The 25183-nt window shown below is 45.3% G+C and overlaps 1 protein-coding gene across 1 annotated transcript in view; it reads left to right on the top strand.

Annotated features, from left to right (window-relative positions):
* The window catches only part of RNF150 (ring finger protein 150), a gene marked incomplete at both ends in the record, with an annotated part of 123651 nt that overhangs the window by 66044 nt on the left and 32424 nt on the right, over nt 1–25183 (top strand). The window contains one exon of the mRNA XM_083366966.1: nt 20514–20764. Coding sequence (XP_083223092.1) covers nt 20514–20764 — 251 coding nt within the window. The remainder of the gene's footprint in view (nt 1–20513; nt 20765–25183) is intronic.

Below are 25183 nucleotides of genomic sequence, written 5' to 3'. Positions count from 1 at the left end.
TTCCATATTTTAGAAGAAAGGATGAACTATCATCCCATTTGGGATGTGTTCTGTGGGGAAACCGTGTTGTCATTCCTGAAATCCACAGATCTACAATTTTATTAGAACTACATGAGGGTCATCCTGGAATAGTACGTATGAAGGCATTGGCTAGAAGTCACTTATGGTGGCCAGGACTTGACAAGGACATTGAAGAATGTGTTTCTAATTGTTATTTGTGTCAGCGTTCTAGACCTGAGCTGCAACACACACATACTCATAAGTGGGAGTTGGCCAGGAATCCGTGGTCTAGGATTCATATTGATTTTGCTGGACCTTTCCAAGGGTTAACCTTTCTAGTAGTAGTGGACAGTTTCTCTAGATGGCTAGAGGTAGTACCTGTCAGTTCAATGACTTCAGGTAAAACAATACAAGTCTTAAGGGGCCTCTTTGCCACTCATGGGTTACCTGATGTAATTGTGTCAGATAATGGGCCCCAATTCACCTCTGTTGAATTCCAGGATTTCCTCAGGGCCAACTTGATTAGACACACGACATCAGCTCCCTTCCACCCGTCCACCAACGGCTTGGCTGAACGCAACGTGAGAACCACCAAGGATGCATTAAAGAGAATCATCCGTGGCGATTGGCACCAAAGACTGGCAGAATTCTTGCTGACCCAACATACGACCCCTTGCACGGCTACCGGGAAAAGCCCAGCAGAAATGAGGTGGGGGAAAAGACTAACCACCAAACTGGACAGGTTACATCCTGACAGACTACCATCAAGTGCTGAACCGGACATTCCAAACAGATCATTCAAAATTGGGGACCTAGTCTGGGCCAGGAATTATGCACAAGGGGACAAATGGGTCCCAGGGATGGTCACTGAGATATTGGGACCTTTGTCTTACACTATTGAGGGGGAAGGGAATAGGGTTAGCAAAAGACATATAGATCAGCTAAGGAAGAGAACTATTGGTAGCATGCCAGTTGATGGGGATCAAAGTATACACGGGGGGAACATTGCATCATGGCTTATTGATAACAACCTGCCAGTTAGTGGGGAAGCAGAAATTCAAACCAGTCCGTCCACAGCTAACCAACAACAACACAGTCAAATTGACTGGGAGCTGCCCCCTTTGAGCAGGCCCGCATTAGTTGAACATCAACATCAAACACAACAACAATCACAACTTGTTAGCAGAGAAGCATCTGAGCCAATTATTCAAGAGTCCAGATTCACCAGTGTAAGCCAGCCAAGCAGACAATCTGATAGCGATAACTTAGGTATCCAAAGCAATAGATATCCATCAAGGGTCCATAGGCCACCCAAATACTTAAGAGACTATGTCAATAAATAACAACAACTGGGGGGTAAGGGGTGTTGTGTCTGTAGATAGTTGCAAACATGTAAGTAGCTGGTTGCAAAGAAGGTTCTTTGAAGCGGGAAATTCTGGTGCAACTATTGGTTAAGGTGTAAAGAAGCGGGAAAATAGCGATTGATGATTGGTTACAGTTTAAACAGTTCTAGTATAAAAGCCTGAAACATTTGACAGTTGTCAGTTGACTTTCATTGCTACCCACTCTGAGTCTTTGTCTACCTGAACCAAACATTTTTGTCCTCTGTTACTACTATAGAATAGCTCTCCAGAGCACTCTAAGTTGTTTGGATATGTTTGCTTTTGAACCCTGGTAACCTACAGCTTAGTTAACTGGATGAAAAAAACTAAATCAGACAACTTTTATGAAAATCAAAGGGATGGCAAGTGTTTAAAGCTACAATATTAGTAGTGTCAAGCAGTTCTGAGATTAAGGTTGCTGCCTAAATGCAAGTGGCTTAGGTGCATGTAGTAGCAAATTTGAGTTTTCCAGTATTTATTAGCTTTCTGTTTCTCTACTATTCCAATCAATATGCAGTACCCTTAAATTTATAAACCTGACAGTTGGAGTTCTTGGTGTTCTATGAGCTTGGTTGTTTTCTTGTTTTAGGTAACTTCATCAGGAATAGTAGGGAATGGGGTTTGCATTTAAAGTACTCTGCAAACTAAGAAGCAAGAAAAAATAACTAGAAGTAGTGAAATAAATAGCAAAGATTTGTTATGATACCAATTTACTGGTTTGTGTGTATATACGTATGTGTGCATATTTGTACATATCTACACACACAAAAGGGACGCGGTGGCTCAGTGGGTTAGAACACTGAGCTTGTCGATCAGAAGGTCGGCAGTTTGGTGGGTCGAATCCCGAGTGCCGCGTAGCAGAGTGAGCGCCTGTTACTCGTCCCAGCTTCTGCCAACCTAGCAGTTCGAAAGCACGTAAAAAATGCAAGTAGAAAAATAGGGACCACTACGGTGGGAAGGTAACAGCGTTCCGTGCGCCTTTAGTGTCTAGTCATGCTGGCCACATGACCATGGAGACGTCCTCGGACAAGCGCTGGCTCTTCGGCTTTGAAATGGAGATGGGCACCGGCCCCTAGAGTCGGAAACGACTAGCACACATGTGCGGGGGAACCTTTACCTTTACCTTTACCTTACACACACAAACATAAAATTTAACTTGTCTTTTGTCTATCATTTTTAGTTATAAAATAATATATGTTGGGATTGAAGATCTTAATGAGCAATCTTATCCATTGTTACATTTCTCGTATCTTTCTACAATATGATTGAATGTGAGATATATTTTGCTTCTCCTATTTTACCGTATTTCTTGATTTGAATTTACTAAAAGGAAGAAACTTAGTTTTCTTTTAACTTCAGTATTACTTTCTTATTTGTATCACTAACAAAGCAGATCCAGGAGGACAGGGCAACACTATTAAGTTTTTACAAATATATTTAATAAATCCTTGATTTTAAAAATGAAGAGATCTGGTTTCTAAGCATCCATGAACTTTGTTGCCTTATGCTTCTAAAGGCAAAATGGTACTTGAATTCTTACAGAACATTTTTTTTCATAGGAGGTTGCATTCAAGGCAATCAGAACTTACCCATCTATATCATCTATACATACTGTATTTAGAACTAATATTATGCCATGGTTAGAATATTGCATCAGGACTGGTGAAACTCAAGTTCAAACTCCCACTAAACTTTGATATTTCTTAGGGGACTTTGCCTTACCAATTAGGAGCTGTTGAGTCAATTCCTGGTGACGGTATGGACAAATGGTTCCCATCTTAAACACATTTATTACTACCGCACTGCACTAGCAGAGATATACTCTTATATAGGGCTTTTTTTGTCATAGAACACCCAGAACGGAGTTCTGGCACCTTTTTTGCATGGAACCTTGTAGGGTAGGCAAGGCAGGTTGTATGACGTGTGTGAGTTCCAGCACCTTTTTTTTTCTTCAAAAAAAGCACTGCTCTTATCCATTTGCCATGTCCTTTGTCTTGTGTTGCCACCTCTAATCATAAGGTTATTGTAAGGATAAATGCAAATAATATAATTTTAAATAACAAAATGAAAATATCTGGCATGTGTAAATATCTGCATTCTGCTACGTAGTTGTCAGATTTTACATAGAAAGTACAAAGATAATTTTATATCTTGCTTATATAAATGTGTTTTTATCCAGATAAAAGCATTTTTTAAAAATCTTCTTTGAAGCACTTATCTTGGCTATAAATGCTCTTTTTGTATTCATATTTATTTTTCTTTTGATCTAATATCGCATAACATTATGAGAAGACTAAGCAACATCATTCATTTTTCAGATAACAGCTCTTCTCCATTTAAGAAAATAGAAATTGCTGTAGATCTGTCTTTGAATTGTTCAGGGTATTAGGAAATAGAACTAATTATCCTGGCATTTCTAGGATAGATAAAAAAATCTTTATAGAAATTCTGTGTTACATTTTAGTGAAAATTACAGTCTTTTTATTGATGCATAGTGATTACACAAAAACCATAGATGTATATTAGTTGCCACATAGAATTATATCACTTTGTGATTAAAAATGCTTAGCTTCATTGTGTTTGATCAGATGTAACTATTACTACATAGAGGCTAGAAGTATTTGCTAATTCTCTTGACTGCTGAACTTTCTCCCCTGGAAAGCATATAAAATATGAAATAATTATTTGAAATAAACTTCCATCTTAGATTTTATGAATGTCAAGGCTGAATTAACCAGGCTTTCAAATTGGGGCTAAATTCAATATTTCAAAAGCAGAATTGCATTCAGCAGAATATGTCTTTGTTTTCTTCTTCTCCAATATATGCTCGCATGCCCCAGATTTGCTTCAGAGGATATCACAATTCTCTGGAATAGATTTAGAAAATGCAGAAGGCTGTGGGGGGTGGGAATCACAAGCAGATGTTGCTTTACAGTGAAATAAACCAGCAAAGCTGACTCTACATAACTAAAAAGAGACTAAAGCACAATGGATGCTCTGTCCACAATTTTCATATCAGCCACGCCAGATTTGCTTCTCAATGAACTGAGGATCCTTCCCATGACTTGAAGCTCCATTTGTTTTACCATTGTGAGATTTTCGGAAAGAGAATCTATTAAATGGGGGAAGAAAAACAAGTACCTGAATGAGCTTCCAGGAGAAGCACTCTTAGCATGTAACAATTATTGTGAAGATTATGAATTATTTTTTTTAAAAAAATATGGATTTGCAAAATTAAATTGGTCTTAATACTATTCACATTAAGGCCATGCTTCCACTAAAAAGAAAAAGAAAAACATATAGAAGACTGCACAAATAAAATAAAAATAATCTCTTAAAATGTGAGAAGTAATATTCTTCTGAAAAGCCAAAAGCAATAAATGGAGCATTTTCATAATTTTGAATAGAGATGTTAATGCTTAGATAGTCTGTGAATGCTTAACTTAATAGAATCAAAGTATATTTCATTTTGCACTGTTGGGCAAAGATGAGGAAGCATAAGATCATAATATAACACTCCCATTGATTATGTTTATTGTATTAGCAAATTTGCAAAGTGTCTACATGCAATTAAAATGGACAGTTTTTGAATTGAGGCCTTGACGTTGATTTCAGAAACTTGAGAAGAGAATATGACTTCTCTACATTCTGTCTTGATTTGTGCAATATCAGAAGTATCACCATCAGGTGTATTTTATCTTGAGTTCTGATCTGAATTATGAAAGGAATCCTAATTAGCATTTGAGCAGATTTTATCTGTACTATTTGATTAACAGCTGAAAAGCAAATGCTGACTGTAATTTCTCCATAGCAGATATTAAATGACAATAATTTGGAACAAAATGTAATCAGCTAGAGTATGATTACCATATTATATTGTTAGACTTCTGTACTGTGATGCAGTTAATAATCCAAGAACAGGATCATTAAGAAGAGAAATCTGGCTCTGAAAATATTTTATATGAACATGTTATCTTTCATCATAAAAATCTACTTTTTAATGTTCTTTTTCATAGTAAGTTCTTTTTCCTGTAGTAACACTCTTTGATTGCTTTCAAGTTGGAGCCCTCTAAGTTCCATATTCCTCATACTGTTTGTGATGAGAAGTCCAGTTTTAAAATAATAAGCATAACCATGAGGCCTGTGCATTTAATCCTTTTATTTCTATACTGCTTTTGGTAATTTGGTAGTTTTCCTTTCACGGAGACTTGCTCTTAATGTCTAATGTGCTTCGAATAATGCTAATACTACCGGTAGTCCTAGACATAACAACCATTTGTTTAGTGTTCATTTAGAGTTAGAATAACATGACATGAAAAATATGACTTACAACCGGTCCTTGCATATACAACTGTCACAGCATCCGAAGGGTCACATGATGAAAATTCAGGTGCTTGGCAACTAGCATGTATTTACAGTGTCTTGAGGTCAGGTGATTGCCATTTGTGACCTTCCCAGCTGGCTTCTGAATTGAAAAGTCAAGGGCGTAAAATCAAATTTGCTTAACAGCCATATATTCACTTAACAATTGCAATGATTTACTTAACAGCCATGACAAGGAAGTTGTAAAATCAGATGCAACTCACTTCACTGCCTTGCTTAGCATGAAAATTCTGGCCCCAGTTATGGTCATAATTTGAGGAATAGCTGTATTACAGTTTTCTTTGAGGCCCATTAGGTTATGGTTGTTGGTTTTTTTAATGAAATTGAGTGCCTAAAAACCTTGAGAGCACTTGCATACTTGTATTTGACTTAGTCTCACTCAGGATCACTTGAACATGGAGTTTAATGATATAATGTCATGTTAAAAAAATCTTGTATATGTTTCTCAGTGCATTCATAAATATATCCATCCTTCTCCACCTCCAAAATATTGTGTGCAACACTAAACTGACCTAAAAGATTTTACAGGGTTTTCTGATAACATTACCTTAGTGAACAGAAGACTTTGTAGAGATCTTTGTAGAGAAGTTGTACATGTTGTAGGCTGTTAATTTTTTTTAAAAATTCCATTTATATCCCACCCTTCTCCGAAGACTCAGGGCTGGCTTATGTCTGAATTAGGTCTGATGTTCCTATTTATAAAATAACCCCTCATTCTATACATATTAGTCTCTTTTCATCTCTTTGTAGTTTTTTTAATGTTACTAAAAAAATTGATGCTCTAAAAGGGGCCTTAATGAAGAAAGTTATGGTGCTAATTTTGTATGCTACTGCTGCCAGGTCTCAGTTGTTAACTCACATCTGAAAATGATTTTGTAGAAAAAAGAGCTCTTAGTTGAGGACTGGGTTTGCTGGTTAATCAGCCAGATTAAATGAGTGGTCTTCTCTAATGGATATTCAAAAACATCAATTAAGAGCCCTGGTGACGCAGTGGTTATAATTGAGTACAGGTAACCCCCCCAGAGGGATGCGGTGGCTCAGTGGGTTAGGACGCTGAGCTTGTCAATCAGAAGATCGGCAGTTTGGCGGGTCGAATCCCGAGTGCTGCGTAGCAGAGTGAGCACCTGTTACTCATCCCAGCTTCTGCCAACCTAGCAGTTCAAAAGCACATAAAAATGCAAGTACAAAAATAGGGACCACTACGGTGGGAAGGTAACAGCGTTCCATGCGCCTTTGGTGTCTAGTCATGCCAGCCACATGACCACAGAGACATCCTCGGACAAGCGCTGGCTCTTCAGCTTTGAAACAGAGATGAGCACCGGCCCCTAGAGTTGGAAACGACTAGCACGCATGTGCGGGGGGAATCTTTACCTTTTACCTTTTAACCCCCCCCCAGGTATGAACGTTTATGTAGCGAGCTTTCACAAAAACGAATTAACTCTGAAAGGGTACCGTATATACTTGAGTATAAGCCAACTTGAGTATAAGCCGAGACCCCTAATTTTACCCCCCCAAAATGGAAAAAGTTATTGACTCGAGTATAAGCCGAGGCTGGGAAATGCAGCAGCTCACCTTATGCTCCTCTCCAGAGATCTTCCCTCAGCAGCGGCCGGCAAAGTAGCTCGCACGCGAAACAAGCCTGGCAGAGGAGCCGGAGCGGTGAGCAAAGACGCCCGCCCGGCTCCTGCAAGGCGCCAGCCGAGACGCACCCCCAGCAATGGAGCCGCTCCGGCTCCTCTGCCGGGCTTGTTTTGCATGTGAGCTACTTTGCCTGACGCTGCTGGGGTCGCGTCTCGGCCGGGGCCTTGCAGGATCCGGCCCGGGCGCCTCTGCTCGCCCTCAGCAGCACCTGGCCCGGAATCACATGCGAAACAAGCCTGGCAGAGGAGCCGGAGCGGCGAGCAGAGGCGCCCAGCCCAGATCCTGCAAGGCCCGGCCGAGATGTGCCCCCAGCAGCGGAGCTGCTCCGGCTCCTCTGCTGGGCTTGTTTTGCATGTGAGCTACTTTGCCTGACGCTGCTGGGGTCGCGTCTTGGCCGAGGCCTTGCAGGATCCGGCCCTGGCGCCTCTGCTCGTCCTCAGCAGCACCTGGCCCGGAATCACATGCGAAACAAGCCCAGCAGAGGAGCCGGAGCGGCGAGCAAAGATGCCCGCCTGGATCCTGCAAGGCCCCGGCCGAGACGCGCCCCCAGCAACGGAGCCGCTCCGGCTCCTCTGCCGGGCTTGTTTTGCATGTGAGCTACCGTATATACTTGAGTATAAGCCGACTCGATTATAAGCCGAGACCCCTAATTTTACCCCAAAAAACTGGAAAAAGTTGGTGACTCGAGTATAAGCCGAGGCTGGGAAATGCAGCAGCTCACGGTAAATTTCAAAAATAAAAATACAGGTAGATAACAATAAAATTGCTTTAATTGAGGCATGTGGAAAAGAGGGTCAACAAAAACAATATATTATCAGTATATTCAACAAAAACAATATATTATCAGTATATTCAACAAAAACAATATATTATCAGTATATTCAACAAAAACAATATATAATATTAAAGTATTAACAATAACTTTAAATGTACAAAAACCTTAACTCAATAAGCAACCAAGCTAAAACACAAGCATCAAAATCCTTCAAAACTGGATTCCTCCTCCTCATCTGTATCTGCAAACAGAGCTGCAGCTGTAGCTGGTGTGAGGTTATCATCATATACATTGTCACAGAGTTCGCTGTCATCACTATCACAGTTGTCCTCCTCATGCAAAGCAGTGTCTTCACTGCCATCCATAGCATTACTTATGCCACATTTCCTGAAGGCGTGCTTCACCATGTCCTCTGGAATCTCTTCCCATGCATCACGAACCCACTTTGCTATCAGTTCTATGTCAGGCTTCATCATATTTCCACCTTTTGTTAGTCGGGCTTGACCAGATGACATCCATTCGCACCACATCTTTCGCACACGGTCTTTGAAAGGTTTATTTAAACACACATCTAAGGGCTGTAATACAGATGTAAGCCCACCTGGAATAACGGCTAAAGTAACTTGAGAAGACTTTGCCAATCTTTTTATGTCATCAGATGTGTGGGCTCTGAACATATCCCAAACTAGCAATGATGGTTTTTTCTTTAAGGCTGCACCTGGTCGTCCATTCCAAACTTCTTCCAGCCACTTTTTTGTTCCATCTTCATCCATCCAGCCTTTAACATGTGGGCGCACTGTAATTCGTGGTGGGAATTTGACCTTTTTAGGCAAGGTCTTTCTTTTAAAAATAATGACAGGCCGCAGCTTAGTTCCATTAGCCAAACATGACAGAACAACTGTAAAATGGTTTTTCTCATTACCTGTGGTTCTGAGTAAAACAGTTTTGTCTCCCAAACTTGCCACGGTTCTGTTGCTTGGAAGATCAAAGGTCATAGGTGTTTCATCCATATTCCCAATATCTCCCAGGTCATAGTTATGGATCTTTCTTTGTTTTATGATGAATGAATGGAATGACATCACTTTTTCATCAAGGTCTTTTGGCAACTTCTGTGAAATCTTTGTTCTTTGCCGCAAACATAGGCCATACCTATTCATGAAGCCAGTACACCATCCTGCTGACGCAACAAAATTTTCAATGCCTGGTACTTTTAATTTGTCATCTTTAGCCATTTGAAGGGCACATAAGCGAATTCCCATGCGTGTTACGCAGTAACCATTTTGACGACACTCCATAACCCATTCATGCAATTCAGTCTCTAGAGCCACATATGGAGTTGTTAAACCACGTCGAGCTTTTTTTGCCTTTGGAATCTTTTCCAACTCAGCTTTCATTTTCCGCCACTCCCTCACTTGTTTTTCATCAACACCAAATTCCCTACCTGCAATACTGTTATTGCTTTTTTCTGCTCTTAACACAACCTTTAGTTTGAAAGCAGCTTCGTATGACCTGCGTCTTTGTTTTGGTGCAGGAATACTAGAAGTACTGGGCTCCATTGGTGCAGGAGTACTAGAAGTACTGGGCTCCATTTCTAACAGGAATGGGGTGGTCTGCTAGGGAGGCGGCAGTCAAGCGTTGTTTCCCTCCTCAGTCAAGCTTGTTTCCCTCCTCGTGCGTGCGTGTGTGTGGGGGAGGGGCTTGTTTCCCTCCTCAGTAAAGCTTGTTTCCCTCCTCGTGCGTGCGTGTGTGTGTGGGGGAGGGGCTTGTTTCCCTCCTCAGTAAAGCTTGTTTCCCTCCTCGTGCGTGCGTGTGTGTGTGGGGGAGGGGCTTGTTTCCCTCCTCAGTCAAGCTTGTTTCCCTCCTCGTGCGTGTGTGTGTATGTGGAGGGAGGGGCTTGTTTCCCTCCTCAGTCAAGCTTGTTTCCCTCCTCGTGCGTGTGTGTGTGTGGGGGGGGGAGGGGCTTGTTTCCCTCCTCAGTCAAGCTTGTTTCCCTCCGTCTCTGTGTGTGTGTGTGTGTGTGTGTGTGTGTGTAAAGCCTTGTTTCCACGTGGGCCCCGGGCTGCGCCCCCGGTGACTCTGCTCCCTCCCCTCCCCTCCCCTCCGGGCCGGGCTTCTCGCTGGCGGGCTGGTGCTGGTCCCCGGGCGAGGAAGCGAGCAAGCGGGCGTGCGGCAGCGGCATTTTCGGGGCGGCACGGGTGAGCGATGGGGGGGGAAAGCACGGGTGAGCGATGGGGGGGGAAAGCACGGGTGAGCGACTCCGCTCCCTCCCCTCCCCTCCCCTCCGGGCCGGGCTTCTCGCCGGCGGGCTGGCTGGCTGGTGCTGGTCCCCGGGCGAGGAAGCGAGCAAGCGGGCGAGCGGCAGCGGCATTTTTGGGGCGGCACGGGTGAGCGATGGGGGGGGAAAGCACGGGTGAGCGACTCCGTTGTTCGCCCGCCGAACAGCTGATGGGCGCGGGCGTGGCCGGGCTGTCCCCAGAGCCGGGCGGGATCCACCGGCGTTCAGCGTTCGCCCGCCGAACAGCTGATGGGCGCGGGCGTGGCCGGGCTGTCCCCAGAGCTGGGCGGGATCCACCGGCATTGGGTGTTCGCCCGCCGAACAGCTGACGGGCGCGGGCCTGGCCGGGCTGTCCCCAGAGCCGGGCGCCTTCCACCGGCGTTCGGCGTTCGCCCGCCGAACAGCTGATAGGCGCGGGCGTGGCCGGGCTGTCCCCAGAGGTAAACTTCGTGACCCACCCAGCCCATGCATAAAACAGAAATGAAAAGTCTTAAAAAAGTTTTGTGCGGTTAAATAAACAGCATTTGCATATTGTTTCTCCACGGAGCACCGACAAAATTCGCTCGAATTAAGGAACGCCGGTAAAAGAACAAGTCTGTGAAAGCGGGCGAGAATTCATTTCTTTTAAACCGGCTGCAAGTACCAGGAGCCAAAGGCAGCCTCTCCGAAAGCCTCACACTGAAAGCGGGTGAGAATTCATTTCTTTTAAACCGGCTGCAAGTACCAGGAGCCAAAGGCAGCCTCTCCGAAAGCCTCACACCCAAAGACGCAGGCACGCCCACACCGAGGAACGCCGCCACTGGCGAGGCTCGCAACATCTGGGGGGGCGCGACCGGCGGGCTAGGGCAAGGCTGCTCGCGAGCGAGGGGTATCTGTGCCTGCGCCGACACAGAAACGCTTCTCTCTCCGGGTGGGGGAAGGCTCGGCGGCTCCCTGGGTCTATATACGCCTCTGTATGCGCACGCCGCCTCGAGCTCCCGCGAACGAGAAAGAAAGAACGGCAGCGGCGGCGTTCCTCGGTGTGGGCGTGCCTGCGTCTTTGGGTGTGAGGCTTTCGGAGAGGCTGCCTTTGGCTCTTGGTACTTGCACCGGTGTAAAAGAACAAGTCTGTGAAAGCGGGCGAGAATTCATTTCTTTTAAACCGGCTGCAAGTACCAGGAGCCAAAGGCAGCCTCTCCGAAAGCCTCACACCCAAAGACGCAGGCACGCCCACACCGAGGAACGCCGCCGCTGGCGAGGCTCGCAGACGCTGCCGTTCTTTCTTTCTCGTTTGCGGGAGCGCGAGGCGGCGTGCGCATACAGAGGCGTATATAGACCCAGGGAGCCGCCGAGCCTTCCCCCACCCGGAGAGAGAAGCGTTTCTGTGTCGGCACAGGCACAGATACCCCTCGCTCGCGAGCAGCCTTGCCCTAGCCCGCCGGTCGCCCCCCCAGATGTTGCGAGCCTCGCCAGCGGCGGCGTTCCTCGGTGTGGGCGTGCCTGCGTCTTTGGGTGTGAGGCTTTCGGAGAGGCTGCCTTTGGCTCCTGGTACTTGCAGCCGGTTTAAAAGAAATGAATTCTCGCCCGCTTTCAGTGTGAGGCTTTCGGAGAGGCTGCCTTTGGCTCCTGGTACTTGCAGCCGGTTTAAAAGAAATGAATTCTTGCCCGCTTTCAGTGTGAGGCTTTCGGAGAGGCTGCCTTTGGCTCCTGGTACTTGCAGCCGGTTTAAAAGAAATGAATTCTCGCCCGCTTTCAGTGTGAGGCTTTCGGAGAGGCTGCCTTTGGCTCCTGGTACTTGCAGCCGGTTTAAAAGAAATGAATTCTCGCCCGCTTTCAGTGTGAGGCTTTCGGAGAGGCTGCCTTTGGCTCCTGGTACTTGCAGCCGGTTTAAAAGAAATGAATTCTCGCCCGCTTTCACAGACTTGTTCTTTTACCGGCGTTCCTTAATTCGAGCGAATTTTGTCGGTGCTCCGTGGAGAAACAATATGCAAATGCTGTTTATTTAACCGCACAAAACTTTTTTAAGACTTTTCATTTCTGTTTTATGCATGGGCTGGGTGGGTCACGAAGTTTACCTCTGGGGACAGCCCGGCCACGCCCGCGCCTATCAGCTGTTCGGCGGGCGAACGCCGAACGCCGGTGGAAGGCGCCCGGCTCTGGGGACAGCCCGGCCAGGCCCGCGCCCGTCAGCTGTTCGGCGGGCGAACACCCAATGCCGGTGGATCCCGCCCAGCTCTGGGGACAGCCCGGCCACGCCCGCGCCCGTCAGCTGTTCGGCGGGCGAACACCCAATGCCGGTGGATCCCGCCCGGCTCCGGGGACAGCCCGGCCACGCCCGCGCCCATCAGCTGTTCGGCGGGCGAACGCCGAACGGCGGTGGAAGGCGCCCGGCTCTGGGGACAGCTCGGCCAGGCCCGCGCCCGTCAGCTGTTCGGCAGGCGAACACCCAATGCCGGTGGATCCCGCCCAGCTCTGGGGACAGCCCGGCCACGCCCGCGCCCGTCAGCTGTTCGGCGGGCGAACACCCAATGCCGGTGGATCCCGCCCGGCTCCGGGGACAGCCCGGCCACGCCCGCGCCCATCAGCTGTTCGGCGGGCGAACAACGCCGGTGGAACCCGCCCGGCTCCGGAGACAGCCCGGCCACGCCCGCGCCCATCAGCTGTTTGGCGGGCAAACGCCGGCGGCCGCGCCAACTGCTGAGGCAGCCGTGGGAAGCCCAGCTGGTGGAACCCGCCCGGCTCTGGAGACAGCCCGGCCACGCCCGCGCCCATCAGCTGTTCAGCGGGCGAACGCCGGACCCGCGGCCCGTGCGGAGCCCAGCCCTCCCTTCTCTCAGCAGCCTGTTCCGAACGAAGGGACAGTTCTTTTTTTTGTTGACTGGAGTATAAGCCGAAGTGGAGTTTTCAGCCCAAAAAAGTGGGCTGAAAAATTCGGCTTATACTCAAGTATATACGGTACTTTGCCTGACGCTGAGAAGACCCGCTTGGGCACTCGGGTTGGTGTTAGTCTCCGCAGGCCCTTCTTGTTTCCAGGAACATCAAGCGCGCTTTGCTCCCCACCCCCACGGCAGGGCAGGGCAGGGCAGGGCAGGGCAGGGCAGAGACTTGCTCGCCCTTCTGACGGCCCTGAAGAGAAACGAAGGGCTTGCAAACTCCCCGCGAGAAGCTGGGCGAAGTGCGCGGCTGGGCGAGTGTGTGCCTGCGTGCGTATTTACGAAAGAAACGCTCCGAGAGTTCTTCTTTCTCCGCCCCCTTGGGGGGAACTCTAGCTCGGGCTCGCTCGCGCGCAATTCTCTCTCTCTCTCTCTCTCCGCCGTGGCAATGGTGGGGCGCCAAGGTAACCTGAGAACGCGGCAGGGAAGAGCCATATTTAACTACCCTGTTCCCTGCTTTCCGTGTGGCAGACCCGTATGTGCCAGCTCTCGGGTCTCTGGGGACTGGCGGCTGATTAGGCTGGGCCTTCGGCCATCCGCAGCTGAGGCGGCGGTGGCGGCGGCGGAATCTGATGCCGAGGCAGCGGGAAAGAGTTTCTCAAAAGCCCCGAGGGCTCCCGAGGAAGGCATTGGGGAGGAGGAGCTTTGCACCTTGGAGACACGATGGAGCCGCTGTGACGGTTACTCCAGAGAGAGTTGCACGAAGCCAAGGCGTCTCTCTTCCTCCTCCTCACCATTTCCTTTGCTTTTCTTCGTGCTTTTTATTCCTCTGCGGAACTCTGCTGCTGGATTTTTCAGCGACTGCTGTAGCCGCGCTTCTCTTCTCGGCTCTGAAAATAGGGATTTCTACTCTCTTCTTGGCAGAGGAGCCGGAGCGGCGAGCTCCTCTGCCGGGCTTCTTTGCATGTGAGCTACTTTGCCTGACGCATCTCTAATGACTTCAACTTCGGGTGCTAGTTATAATTTATATCCAGATTGCCTCTCAATTTACACACCCAGAGCCAGAAATGGCATTTTATCCCAGCAAAGTGACCAAGAAGAGAGTAGAAATCCCTATTTTCGCCGCTCCGGCTCCTCTGCCGGGCTTGTTTCGCATGTGATTCCGGGCCAGGTGCTGCTGAGGGCGAGCAGAGGCGCCCGGGCCGGATCCTGCAAGGCCCTGGCCGAGACGCGCCCCCAGCAGCGTCAGGCAAAGTAGCTCGGCCGCGCGCAAGTCCTCGGTAAGTTCTTTTTTTTTGTTCACTGGAGTATAAGCTGAAGTGGATTTTTCAGCCCAAAAAGTGGGCTGAAAAATTCGGCTTATACTCAAGTATATACGGCACTTACATTAGAAATTTAACATTGCAACCAAAAAGAGGCCTCTGTAGCCATGTAACTTGGATTCAGTCTCTGCTACAACATTTCTAAATCGGTAACTTGCCCGGGCTGTTCAGGCCTACCAGAAACCAGAAGGTTTTTTTTGTGATTTTTGGTAGTCCCTAGTCTCATGGCCAAACAAGAGTGAATCTGAGGCTGGTTTGTTTTTGCTTTTGCTGCTGCTGCCTGGGCTGGAGTGCTAGCGTAGAATTACTTCTATAAGTATTTTAAAATATTTTTTGTTACTCTATAGAGCAGTGATGGCGAACCTTTTAGAGACCGAGTGCCCAAACCGCAACCCGCAACCCACTTATTTGTCGCAAAGTCCCAGGGGTGCATCAGCATTGTGGTGCCCTCAGGGGGGGCAGGGAAGCGCCTCTGAGAGCTGCCTCTGGCACACAAAACCCAGAGGCGCAAAAATGGGCCACGTGCTGCAAGGCGCAAATACGGCCGCCGTGGCGCCGCAGGGTGCAGATGCAAGGTGCTGCACCACACAAGAATGAGGCAGGGCTAGTGAGTATCACGCAGGCACTAGCCCTGCCCCATTTGCAGCATGTACATACTCACGGCCCCATGCATGTACACATGCATGTAAAATGCTTCCCCCTTCCTTTTCTTCCAGTCCGCCAATCGACAATGGTTGGTGACCTCTGCTCTACTTGAGCTTGCTAGTCGGCTGCTTTGCCTCCTTTGTGCTGGGCGGGGCTCCGGCTCTGGGCAGCTGTGGCGGCCTGATAGGTTTGCTGCTGGCGGTAGCACGCATGCCAACAGAGGGGGCTCTGAGTGCCGCCTCTGGCATGTGTGCCATAGGTTCGCCACCACTGCTATAGAGCTTGCAAACTGTTTCTTTGCAAACAAAATACTGTTCGTTACAAACTATTCTGTTTGCGAACTATCGAGCTTTTTATTTTGGAGATTAGCATATTTTACTGTAGTTTGTAGGTTTGAAATTTAAATTGACTCCAGAAGTTATGGGTGCCCCATCACTGGAAGCTTTTAAGAAGAGACTGGATAAGCATTTATCAAAAATACTGTACTCTCTTGTGAGAGCAGTGGGTTAGACTAGATCAGGGCTTTTCAACCTTTTCACCCATTGTACCACTTTTAGGATATGGCAACATCCAAGTACCACCAGTTGCCTGGCAAGGTGTCAAAAACATGATGACCAAAAAAAAAAAAGGAAAAAAGTGATGAAGTACAAGTAGTCCTCGACTTACAACAGTTTGCTTAGTGACTGTTCAAAGTTACAATGGCACTGAAAAAAGTGCCCCCCAAGCCACAGCTGAGCAGGACACCATCATAAATATGAATCAGTTGCTAAGCATCTGAATGTAAATCACAAGACCCTGGAGATGCTGCAACATTCCAACTGATTGGCGCTTCTTCTGGGCTCAGCAGATGTGCCGGGATCAGTGCCAAACTCCAGCTGTAGCCTGGTGCTGATCCTGGTGCTTTCACTGAGCCCTGACAGCCCCGAAGAAGCGCTGATCTTGGTGCTTCCGCTGAGCCCTGCAGCTCCAGCCATCTCTTGCTCAGGCTTGTATGGTGCTGCCACTGGTTCAGCTCATTCCCCTCCCCCGCTACCACTTTTCTAGGATGGTTGCATACCACCTGCCAGGTGCCAATGTCCTGAACTAGATGACTTCAAGGTCCCTACCATCTCTGTTACTATTACAAACTGAGAACTCTGCAAATCCCCCCCCAACTAGCTCTGGGTACCTGGCTGGAGACTCTTAAGCTGGCAAGTGTTTTTTTTTTAAGCAACAGCTTCACCCCCACCCCCATGGGCAGCTGAAGAGGCTTGAACTGGTAGCAGCAGTTGTTGTTCACTTTAATTTATTTTTAAAAAATTGTAAAATTGAGTCTGATTTATTTGATGATTTTTCTGACTTATGAACCTAATGGCCAGGTTCATTTAGGTTCATACCTTGAGGACTACCTGTACTGCAGGCTACTTCCGCTGACTGCTGGCTGCCAGCAGTTTGGCAGTTTGAATCTCACCGGCTCAAGTTTGGCTCAGCCTTCCATCCTTCTGAGGTCAGTAAAATGAGGGCCCACATTGTTGGGGCAATATACTGACTCTATAAACGGCTTAGAGAGAGCTGTAAAGCACTGTGAAGCGGTATATACAGGGCTTTTTTTCTCATAGAATGCTCAGGACAGCGTTCCGGCACCTTTTTTTTTTTGCAAAAAAAAGCTCCCTCTATTGGCTTTAGGAGTAGGCAATCTTGGCTCTTTTTTATGACTTGTGGACTTCAACTCCCAGAAATCCTGAGCCAGCCATGCTGAGGGGAAAGAGAGAGGTTTCCAAGCTGAGCCATGCTGGCTCAGGAATTCTGGGAGTTGAAGTCCTTGAGTCATAAAAGAGCCAAGGTTGCCTACGCTACACTAGAGGAGGACATTAAAATTATTTACAAGGTTACTTCTTAAGGAACTAAACTTTTAAAATCTAAAACAGTTAATTCAAAAAAGCCAACAGGAAAGAACCTCACATTTTTCATCTGCTTCTGTCTTTTGGAAGGTAAAATTAGATAACAAAATAATCTATTTCCTATGTTAACATCTCTGCAATGAAATCAATAAAGGTAACAGGAAAGAAATGAGAAACATTTTTCTCAATGTAATATGTCTAATTTAGCTGATGCTAGAAAAAAATAGTATCTTTTTACACTCTTGAAAACTATTTTGAATCTATAACCATCTATTACAACTAAACCACTTTAAATTAAACAATTCTTAAGAATGAAATATTCTTAATTTAGACTTTACTTTTACTGTTTGGACTGTTGTGTGTTTTGAAAAATAGATTATTTAGAATCTAGTTATGTTGCACTTCAGTCTTTAAATAATTAACCTAGTATATACATAACAATATATGATGTTTTCCATGGTGAGCTTAACATCAATAACAACATTTATTAAAAAGGCTAAAATAATTTCTGGTGATATTATCTGTACATTAAAATTTTGTTTAGTCACAATTTTTCACTTTTCACATTCTGGACAAGCAGTAGTCATGTATCCTAGCAAAAAATGTTACATATGTGCAGTGCTTTTTTTCAAAAAAAAAAAAAAGTGCCGGAACTCAGAGGTGCTGTCCCTGGGAGCGATGCCGGTGTCTTGCTATGGCGTCGCTGCCCATCCTTTGCACCCCCGCCCCTGCGGCTCGGAGCCACATGCCATAGGGATTCCCTTCCCCACAGCCACCGTGGGGATTCCCCTCCCCACAGTTGCCATGCCGCGGCCCATGCTGAGCCCCCACCCGGAGCTGCTTCAAACCCCAACCCAGAGCTGTGTTTCTCATGGCAGTGGTCTCTGGTGCCAAACAGCCTCTTTCCAACCACATCCAGAAAAATTTGTAACAAACATTGGAATTCTCAAGGCCATGTTTGGTATTTCCCAGTAATCTGTTACTGGAAGGAAAAAGCAATCCCTGCTGCGTTACTGATCCCAAAGAAGCATTTGCATGTATGCAGGTATCCTTAGGGTGCCATAGTTATGGATGAGAAATATTGGTTGCAAAGTTGGCATTTCTGGATGTAATACAGATATTTTGGACTTATTTTTGTTTCTTTGCATGTTTGATATTTTTAAAAAGGCGTCTGCTACTGACTACACTTATGCACATATGCAGGGCTTTTTTGTCATAGAATGCTCAGAACGGAGTTCCGGTACCTTTTTTGGATGGAACCTTGTAGGGTAGACAAGGCGGGTTGTATGACATGTGTGAGTTCCGGCATCTTTTTCTTTTACAAAAAAAGCACTGGATAGAACAGTGGTGAAATTACCAGCAAAGGGTCAATTCTGGGTGACAAAATTTTTCTGCAAGAAGGAGAAATTATAGTATTTATCCATTTGTGTTCTGGAAGTGCTGTTCCTCTCAAAAATTGTAGGAATTTAGGTTTTGTTGTTTTTGATTGTGAGCTGAATAGCTTGGAATCGAGGATTCACAATGTGCCTTAAATTATGCCCTAAATGCTGCATGGCCTTTTGTGGACATTTCATGGACAACATTCTCATTTTCTTAAACACTTTATGATTTAACTGTTTTACAACTTAAGACAGATATTCTGAACACCAGTGAAGTTTAAATAATCTCAGTGAATGTGGATATTTGTTTGAGGGATTCTGTTTTAGAAATTTTTAATTTGAAGACAAAAATCTTGACAAGATTGTGATATTAGAAAGTATCAAACAGAAAGCAAGGGCAGTGATTTTTTAAAATAGAACTTTTTTCTTTGATAAAAGTATCTTTGAATATAATAAACGTAATTAGGTTAATAGACTGTACCTACCTGGGAAATCTGACTACTTAAATAGACTAAAGGATTCAAGGCAGAAAAAACAAAACTGGAAAAAAAAACCTACAGTATCTTTTATTCTCACCATAGTAATTGATATACTGTGCTTTCACTTTTTAATCGTGGCAACCACAAAAAAAAATCTGCCAAACTGGGAGAAAGATGCAAAGTTCACTAGAACAACTTACCAGTAAGGGTATTTCATCAGATTTATTGCAGTAGAAGGATATAGTTATAATAGTTCTCCCATTTACATCTGAATCTGAAAGATTTAAAATGTATATAAAGACTTAGGGCAGAGATCCCCAACTCCTGGGCCACAGCCCACTACCGGCCCTTGAGCCTTTTGGAACTGGTCTGTGGAAATAGTTGGTGAGTGTGCGCATGTGTGCTCTATTTGTGCAAGTGGTGGGCACGCATGCCCTCTGCTTATTCAAATGGAGCTACGCGTGCATGCTTCCTGAGGGCATGGGTGGAACCATCCCCTCTTCCCCGTGTTGGTCCAAAAAGGTTGGAGAACTCTGACTTAGGGTATGGAGCAAAGTAAGTCACAATTTGACAGTTGTGTACTGATGAGCATGTAATTGCTAAAATGTACACAATTAGATTTTCTGAAATGAGTAAATTAATTCATTGAATTATAGAAAAAATATATTATCTTTGTTTACTGCTGACTAGAGGCCTCTTATGGACTTTTTGGTGTAAAAATGAAAATAACTAACTTGTGACATGGTTTTGATAAATAGTCAGGATAATTTATAGAAAGAAGAGTAAAATGATGTAACTTTAGAGAGAGTTGGAATTTGTACTTATAACTACTGGGAAGAATATAGAATATCAATACTTCTTTATATATACATATTTTTACTTTTTACTTTTCTTGCACTTTTTGCGTTAATTCCTTTTTTCTTCCTTACTACTAGTTTGTCTTAGCTTTTATCTTCTTATTTTAAAATTTTATTAAAAATTATACTAGAAATATGTAAATCTTAAGATAGATCCTATGAAGTATGCTTGTTGCTGATCTCAGATGTAGCCGTTAGGTTTTTTTTTCCATTTTTATCTTTGTACAAAGTGAACAATGTCTGTTGTCTTGAAGGCATTATAAGGTGTTTTTTTTATTGAAAACTTTTAACATACAGTTTATCTTTAACAATCCCCCCTCCCCCTCCTTATGAGGTTTTATATGACATGCTGAGAGCCATATTCTCAAAGAAACCAACCCGGAATAAATTTTAATAAGGCTTAAGAAATCCATTTTGCCTCTTAAAACCCACAGAAAATCAGAAAATTGTGAGGAATGGTCTTATATTTTGATCTCACATCTTTGGGGAATAAAAAAGGAAAGCTGGTAAGCAGTTGGTGACTTCTGGACTATTGTTTTTGTATTTTCTTTTCCACTGATGATATCACTCTTGAAGAAAATAAAATTGTTTTGGAGATCACTTGAAGTATTTTTTTTGTTAATAATTCTTTCTTTTCTGATAGGTATTGATGATGTTGTGGCGATAATGATCCCTGAGCCAAAGGGGAAAGAAATAGTGAGCCTATTGGAGCGGAATATTACTGTAATGATGCACATAACAGTCGGAACCCGTAACCTGCAGAAGTATGTTAGTCGTACTTCTGTGGTGTTTGTATCCATCTCCTTCATTGTGCTGATGATCATCTCCTTAGCATGGCTGGTCTTCTACTATATTCAGAGGTTCAGATATGCAAATGCCAGAGACAGAAATCAGGTGAGTGGTACTTTACTTGAAAATAAATATCAATTCCCTTCCTTTAAAAAAAATCAACATAAGCAATGGTTTTTACCTTCAGAAGGTTTTTACCTTCAGATTCCAGAAATCTGAGAATTTCTGATTGGGAATTTTTGTTAAAATGTAAACAGTCAAAACTGAATTGATTTATGTCATATTTAAATTGTTTAGTGTCCATCATAATGAATGTTTCTTAATGAGTATTAAAGAGAGCATTATTTATAATATTTGCATAAACAGTAAAGAAGAGTGTATTTCGTACAGTTAAAGATAGGGACAAAGAACAGGAAGTTGATCAGCTAGGTCCCTCTCCTCTTACCTAAGGCCAGTGCTTTTATTGTAAAAGAAAAAGGTGCCGGAACTCACACATGTCATACAACCTGCCTTGCCTACCCTACAAGGTTCCATCCAAAAAAGGTGCCGGAACTCTGTTCTGGGCGTTCTATGAGAAAAAAAGCCCTGCCTAAGGCACATAAAGAGGGACGTGGTGGCTCAGTGGGTTAGGACGCTGAGCTTGTCGATCAGAAGGTCGGCAGTTTGGCGGGTCGAATCCCGAGTGCCACGTAACAGAGTGAGCACCTGTTACTCGTCCCAGCTTCTGCCAACCTAGCAGTTTGAAAGCACGTAAAAATGCAAGTAGAAAAATAGGGACCACTGCAGTGGGAAGGTAACAGCGTTCCGTGCGCCTTTGGCGTCTAGTCATGCTGGCCACATGACCACGGAGACATCCTCGGACAAGTGCTGGCTCTTCGGCTTTGAAACGGAGATGAGCACCGGCCCCTAGAGTTGGAAACGACTAGCACGCATGTGCGGGGGAACCTTTACCTTTACTTTTAAGGCACATAAGCTAGCACAATGTTGTTTAATATAGTTTTTAATTTGGAATACATTAGTGAGAGGATTAATAAAATTCATATCTCATAATGCAGGCAATGAACTCAGTTAATAAACAGCACAATGTATGCCACTCTTTCTTACTTGAGTGCAAGAATTTGCAGCTTGATGTGATTGCGCCACTAATATGGGACATCAAAATTTATCCTTCAGCATGGATAATTCCAAAGAAGAAAAAGGAAAGAGAGGAAAGCAGCTGGACCTGGAAGACAGATGAAAATGGGCTGAAAGATTCAGCACAGGGGCTGGAAAAATAAATGGAAACTTTTTTGGATAGGCTGAAATGCTTGGCTACCTGTTTAATAATGTATGTTTGGGTGTCTGGGTGTAAGAAGGTAGAAGTGCTTCTGAGAGAAATAAACTGAGCAATGAGTGTATTTTAGAAGATAACTTTGAGAAACAGGAGACAAAAACATTATATCAGAAAAAGTCTCAGAAATTTTAAGCTAAAAATTAAGAGAAATTATTTCCATTGGAGATGGACATTAAATTCAAAAGAATCGTAGTACAGTAAATAGTTGAATCAATCATTTTTCCTTATATTAGAATCTATTAATTGATTATTTTCTTTATATTTTATTTATATTCCAGTACAAAACATATGAGTTTAATAGATTTCAGATAACTTTACATGGACATTTTATGTCCTATATGAAGAAAAAGACATTTTCTACTGAAACCTGGTAAGATTATAATTTTTACAATTGGATAAAAAACACATAATGAAAACATGTAACTTAAAATATATCACATAGATTACACATGTATTATATATTTAGATTCAGGTTTTTATTTCTTAGTTGGGTAATTAAATGTCTGAAAGCAAGCAACCAAACTCAGGAAACTCCAAAAGATACATAAGCCAGAAGACAAATCTTTTTGCATATGGTCCCAACCCTACGGAATATGGTGACTTCCTTGCACTTACAGTACTGTTCTAATATCAATTCTTTTTCAGTAGGCATTTATTCAATAATCCAGTGGTCATTAGATGGCCATTTAGGGTTCTTTTTATATATTTTACTTGGCAAGTTGGTGTCAAGGTTGCACCGCTAAGATGCCTGCTAACTTCTATTGCTACTCAGTTTGCCATAGAAACAGGGAGGGGTATTCAATAAAGCTTATTTTTTATGGCCTTCAAAGCCTTGAAGATTCCTTTTTTGGGGTCTGCTATTTGGACAGTTGATATTAAACCAGCTCTCCAGTTATGAATGCAACCTGCTCAGATGCCCCTAGAGGATTGTAGCATAGCGATGTTGGGAACATGGGGCTGCCCTTGAAGACCACTCAGAGGCTCCAACTGGTGCAGAATGCAGCCGCGCGAGTTGTGTTGGGAGTCTCCCGATACTCCCATGTTACACCTTTGCTCCACGAGCTGCATTGGCTGCCGGTTGCCCTCCGGGTGAGATTCAAGGTAATGACTTACAAAGCCCTACATGGCATGCGTCCGGATTACCTACGGCAACACCTGCGGCCGGCGTCAACTTCCCTCCATCCAGTGCGCTCCCACAGAGAGGGCCTCCTCAGGGTGCCTCCGATCAAAGAATGTCGATTGGTGGCCCCCAGGGGGAGGACGTTCTCTGTGGGCGCGCCAGACCTGTGGAACCGCTTGCTGGTCGAGCTCCGGATGGGCCCCGACCTTCGCTCCTTCCGGCGGGAATTAAAAACTTATTTATTTGAGCAATCCGGCCTGGTTTGATGGGTTAAGGGTTGGGGTTTTAACATGGTTTTAATTATTGTTTATATCAGCCATAATATTTAATTGTTTTTTAACTTTTGTACTTCGTTTTTAATATTTATTGCCCTGTACACCGCCCTGAGTCCTTCGGGAGAAGGGCGGTATAAAAATTTAATAAATATAAATATAAATATAACTGAGAAGAAGGTCAATGCCGCAGCAAAGACTGATGTGATCCCTCCCGGGAAGTGGTCTCCAGGCGCAGCTGGTGGTGACGAGATCCAAGGTGAGGGCTGAAAAGATAGAGCAACTGCCAGTGTGAGAAGAAGGAATCATAGTAGGATCCCTCTACACTGGTCCGAAGCTCCAATGGAAGGGCAGTGTGGGGAAAGCAGTCAAGATGGAATTCTCCCTAATCCTGCTGGGGGTTGCAGTAACCTGGGGGAGCAAGTGGAAGGCCAAGACGGCTGCCGAATGGGAAGAGTTGGCAGAATGGAGACCCATGACTACCATCCGTAGACCATCAGTGAAGCAGCTGCTAAAGAAATTTGTTGGAATGGAGATGTGGGGAGCGGCGCCAGTGAAGTCACCTACACAGGGAATAGTGCTTGGAATGGGCCAGGCATTTGGCCACTTCATCCCCTTCTCCACCTCATCTGATGGTACTAAGTCAGGTGTGGAAGGGAGTGGCAGGGGCCTGGGTGATGGTTGGGCTCCCTTTGGTGGCCATCGGGCAGCCCCTGCTGGTCTCTGCGGTGGCAGGAGCTCTGGCCTGTGCCACCCTGCAGGTTGTGGGAGTGCCACTGGGCTATGTGCTGGTCTGTGATGACCATGAGCCACTGCTTTTAAGAACCATGTTCAATGGCCAGTCAGAGAAACTCACCTATTTCCTGAACCAGGTGTGGAACTACCTGGAGCTGTATGGAGCAGTATTCCCAGACAAGGGGCCTGTGTAAATGCCATCACCACAAATCTGGAAGAAGCCATTGAGTGGGTGATGGCACTTCACAACCAGGGGGCTCTGGAGCTGGGAAATGTCAACACATTCCTAGAAGGGCTTCGAGCCAGATTTGGAGACCCCATCCCAGCCTGTTGAATGGAGGCCGGAATCCGTTCTGTAAATCAGGGGAGCCAGTCTATAGCCGAGTACATTCAGGAGTTCCACAGCCAAGCCAGGAGGTTGAGACGGTGGCCAGAATACCTACTGGTCTACCACTTTTGAGATGGGTTAAACAGGGAGCTGTACCAGAATTGCCTGCCCCTAGGAATCCCTGATGACCTACAAGCCTGGTATCAGCTGGCCACTACAGTAGAACTGGACCTGATGGAATACTAACAGCATGCAGCTCATGAGAGCTTCCCCCACAGAAGCCAAGAGAAGTGCCCACCAATACACAGAGAAGGGGGAGCTCTTCCATCAATCGCTAGAGAAGGCCTGCAGGTGCCCGCTTATTTGGGAAGGAAGGCCACCAGGCAGTCAACTGCCTAGCTCCCCAGCCCTAAATGGGGCCAAGGACCCCAAGCCAACCCTAGCCAAAGAAAACTCTGAACAATAAGGAGGAAACACAGACAGTGAAACAGGTCATGGAGGTCTCCCCCCAGTCATGGGAGGGAGAGGGAACTCTGAACCCCAGCAAGCCAGGGTTGCTCTTCTATGAAAGTGACAGCAAGGGGAAGACGACCCAATGGTAAGTGGCATCATCGCCCCATTAACTGCCTAGGTGGAGATGGTAGTGCCCCAGTCAGGAGCAAGGGGGGTCTTTACTGCCCTGTTAGACTCAGGGTGCACTCGCTGTTTGATCAACCTGCAGATGGTGAAATTGTTG

Source organism: Vipera ursinii (assembly GCF_947247035.1).
Source record: "Vipera ursinii genome assembly, chromosome: 7".
NCBI lineage: Eukaryota > Metazoa > Chordata > Lepidosauria > Squamata > Viperidae > Vipera > Vipera ursinii.
This window is presented reverse-complemented; position numbering and strand designations above follow the sequence as displayed.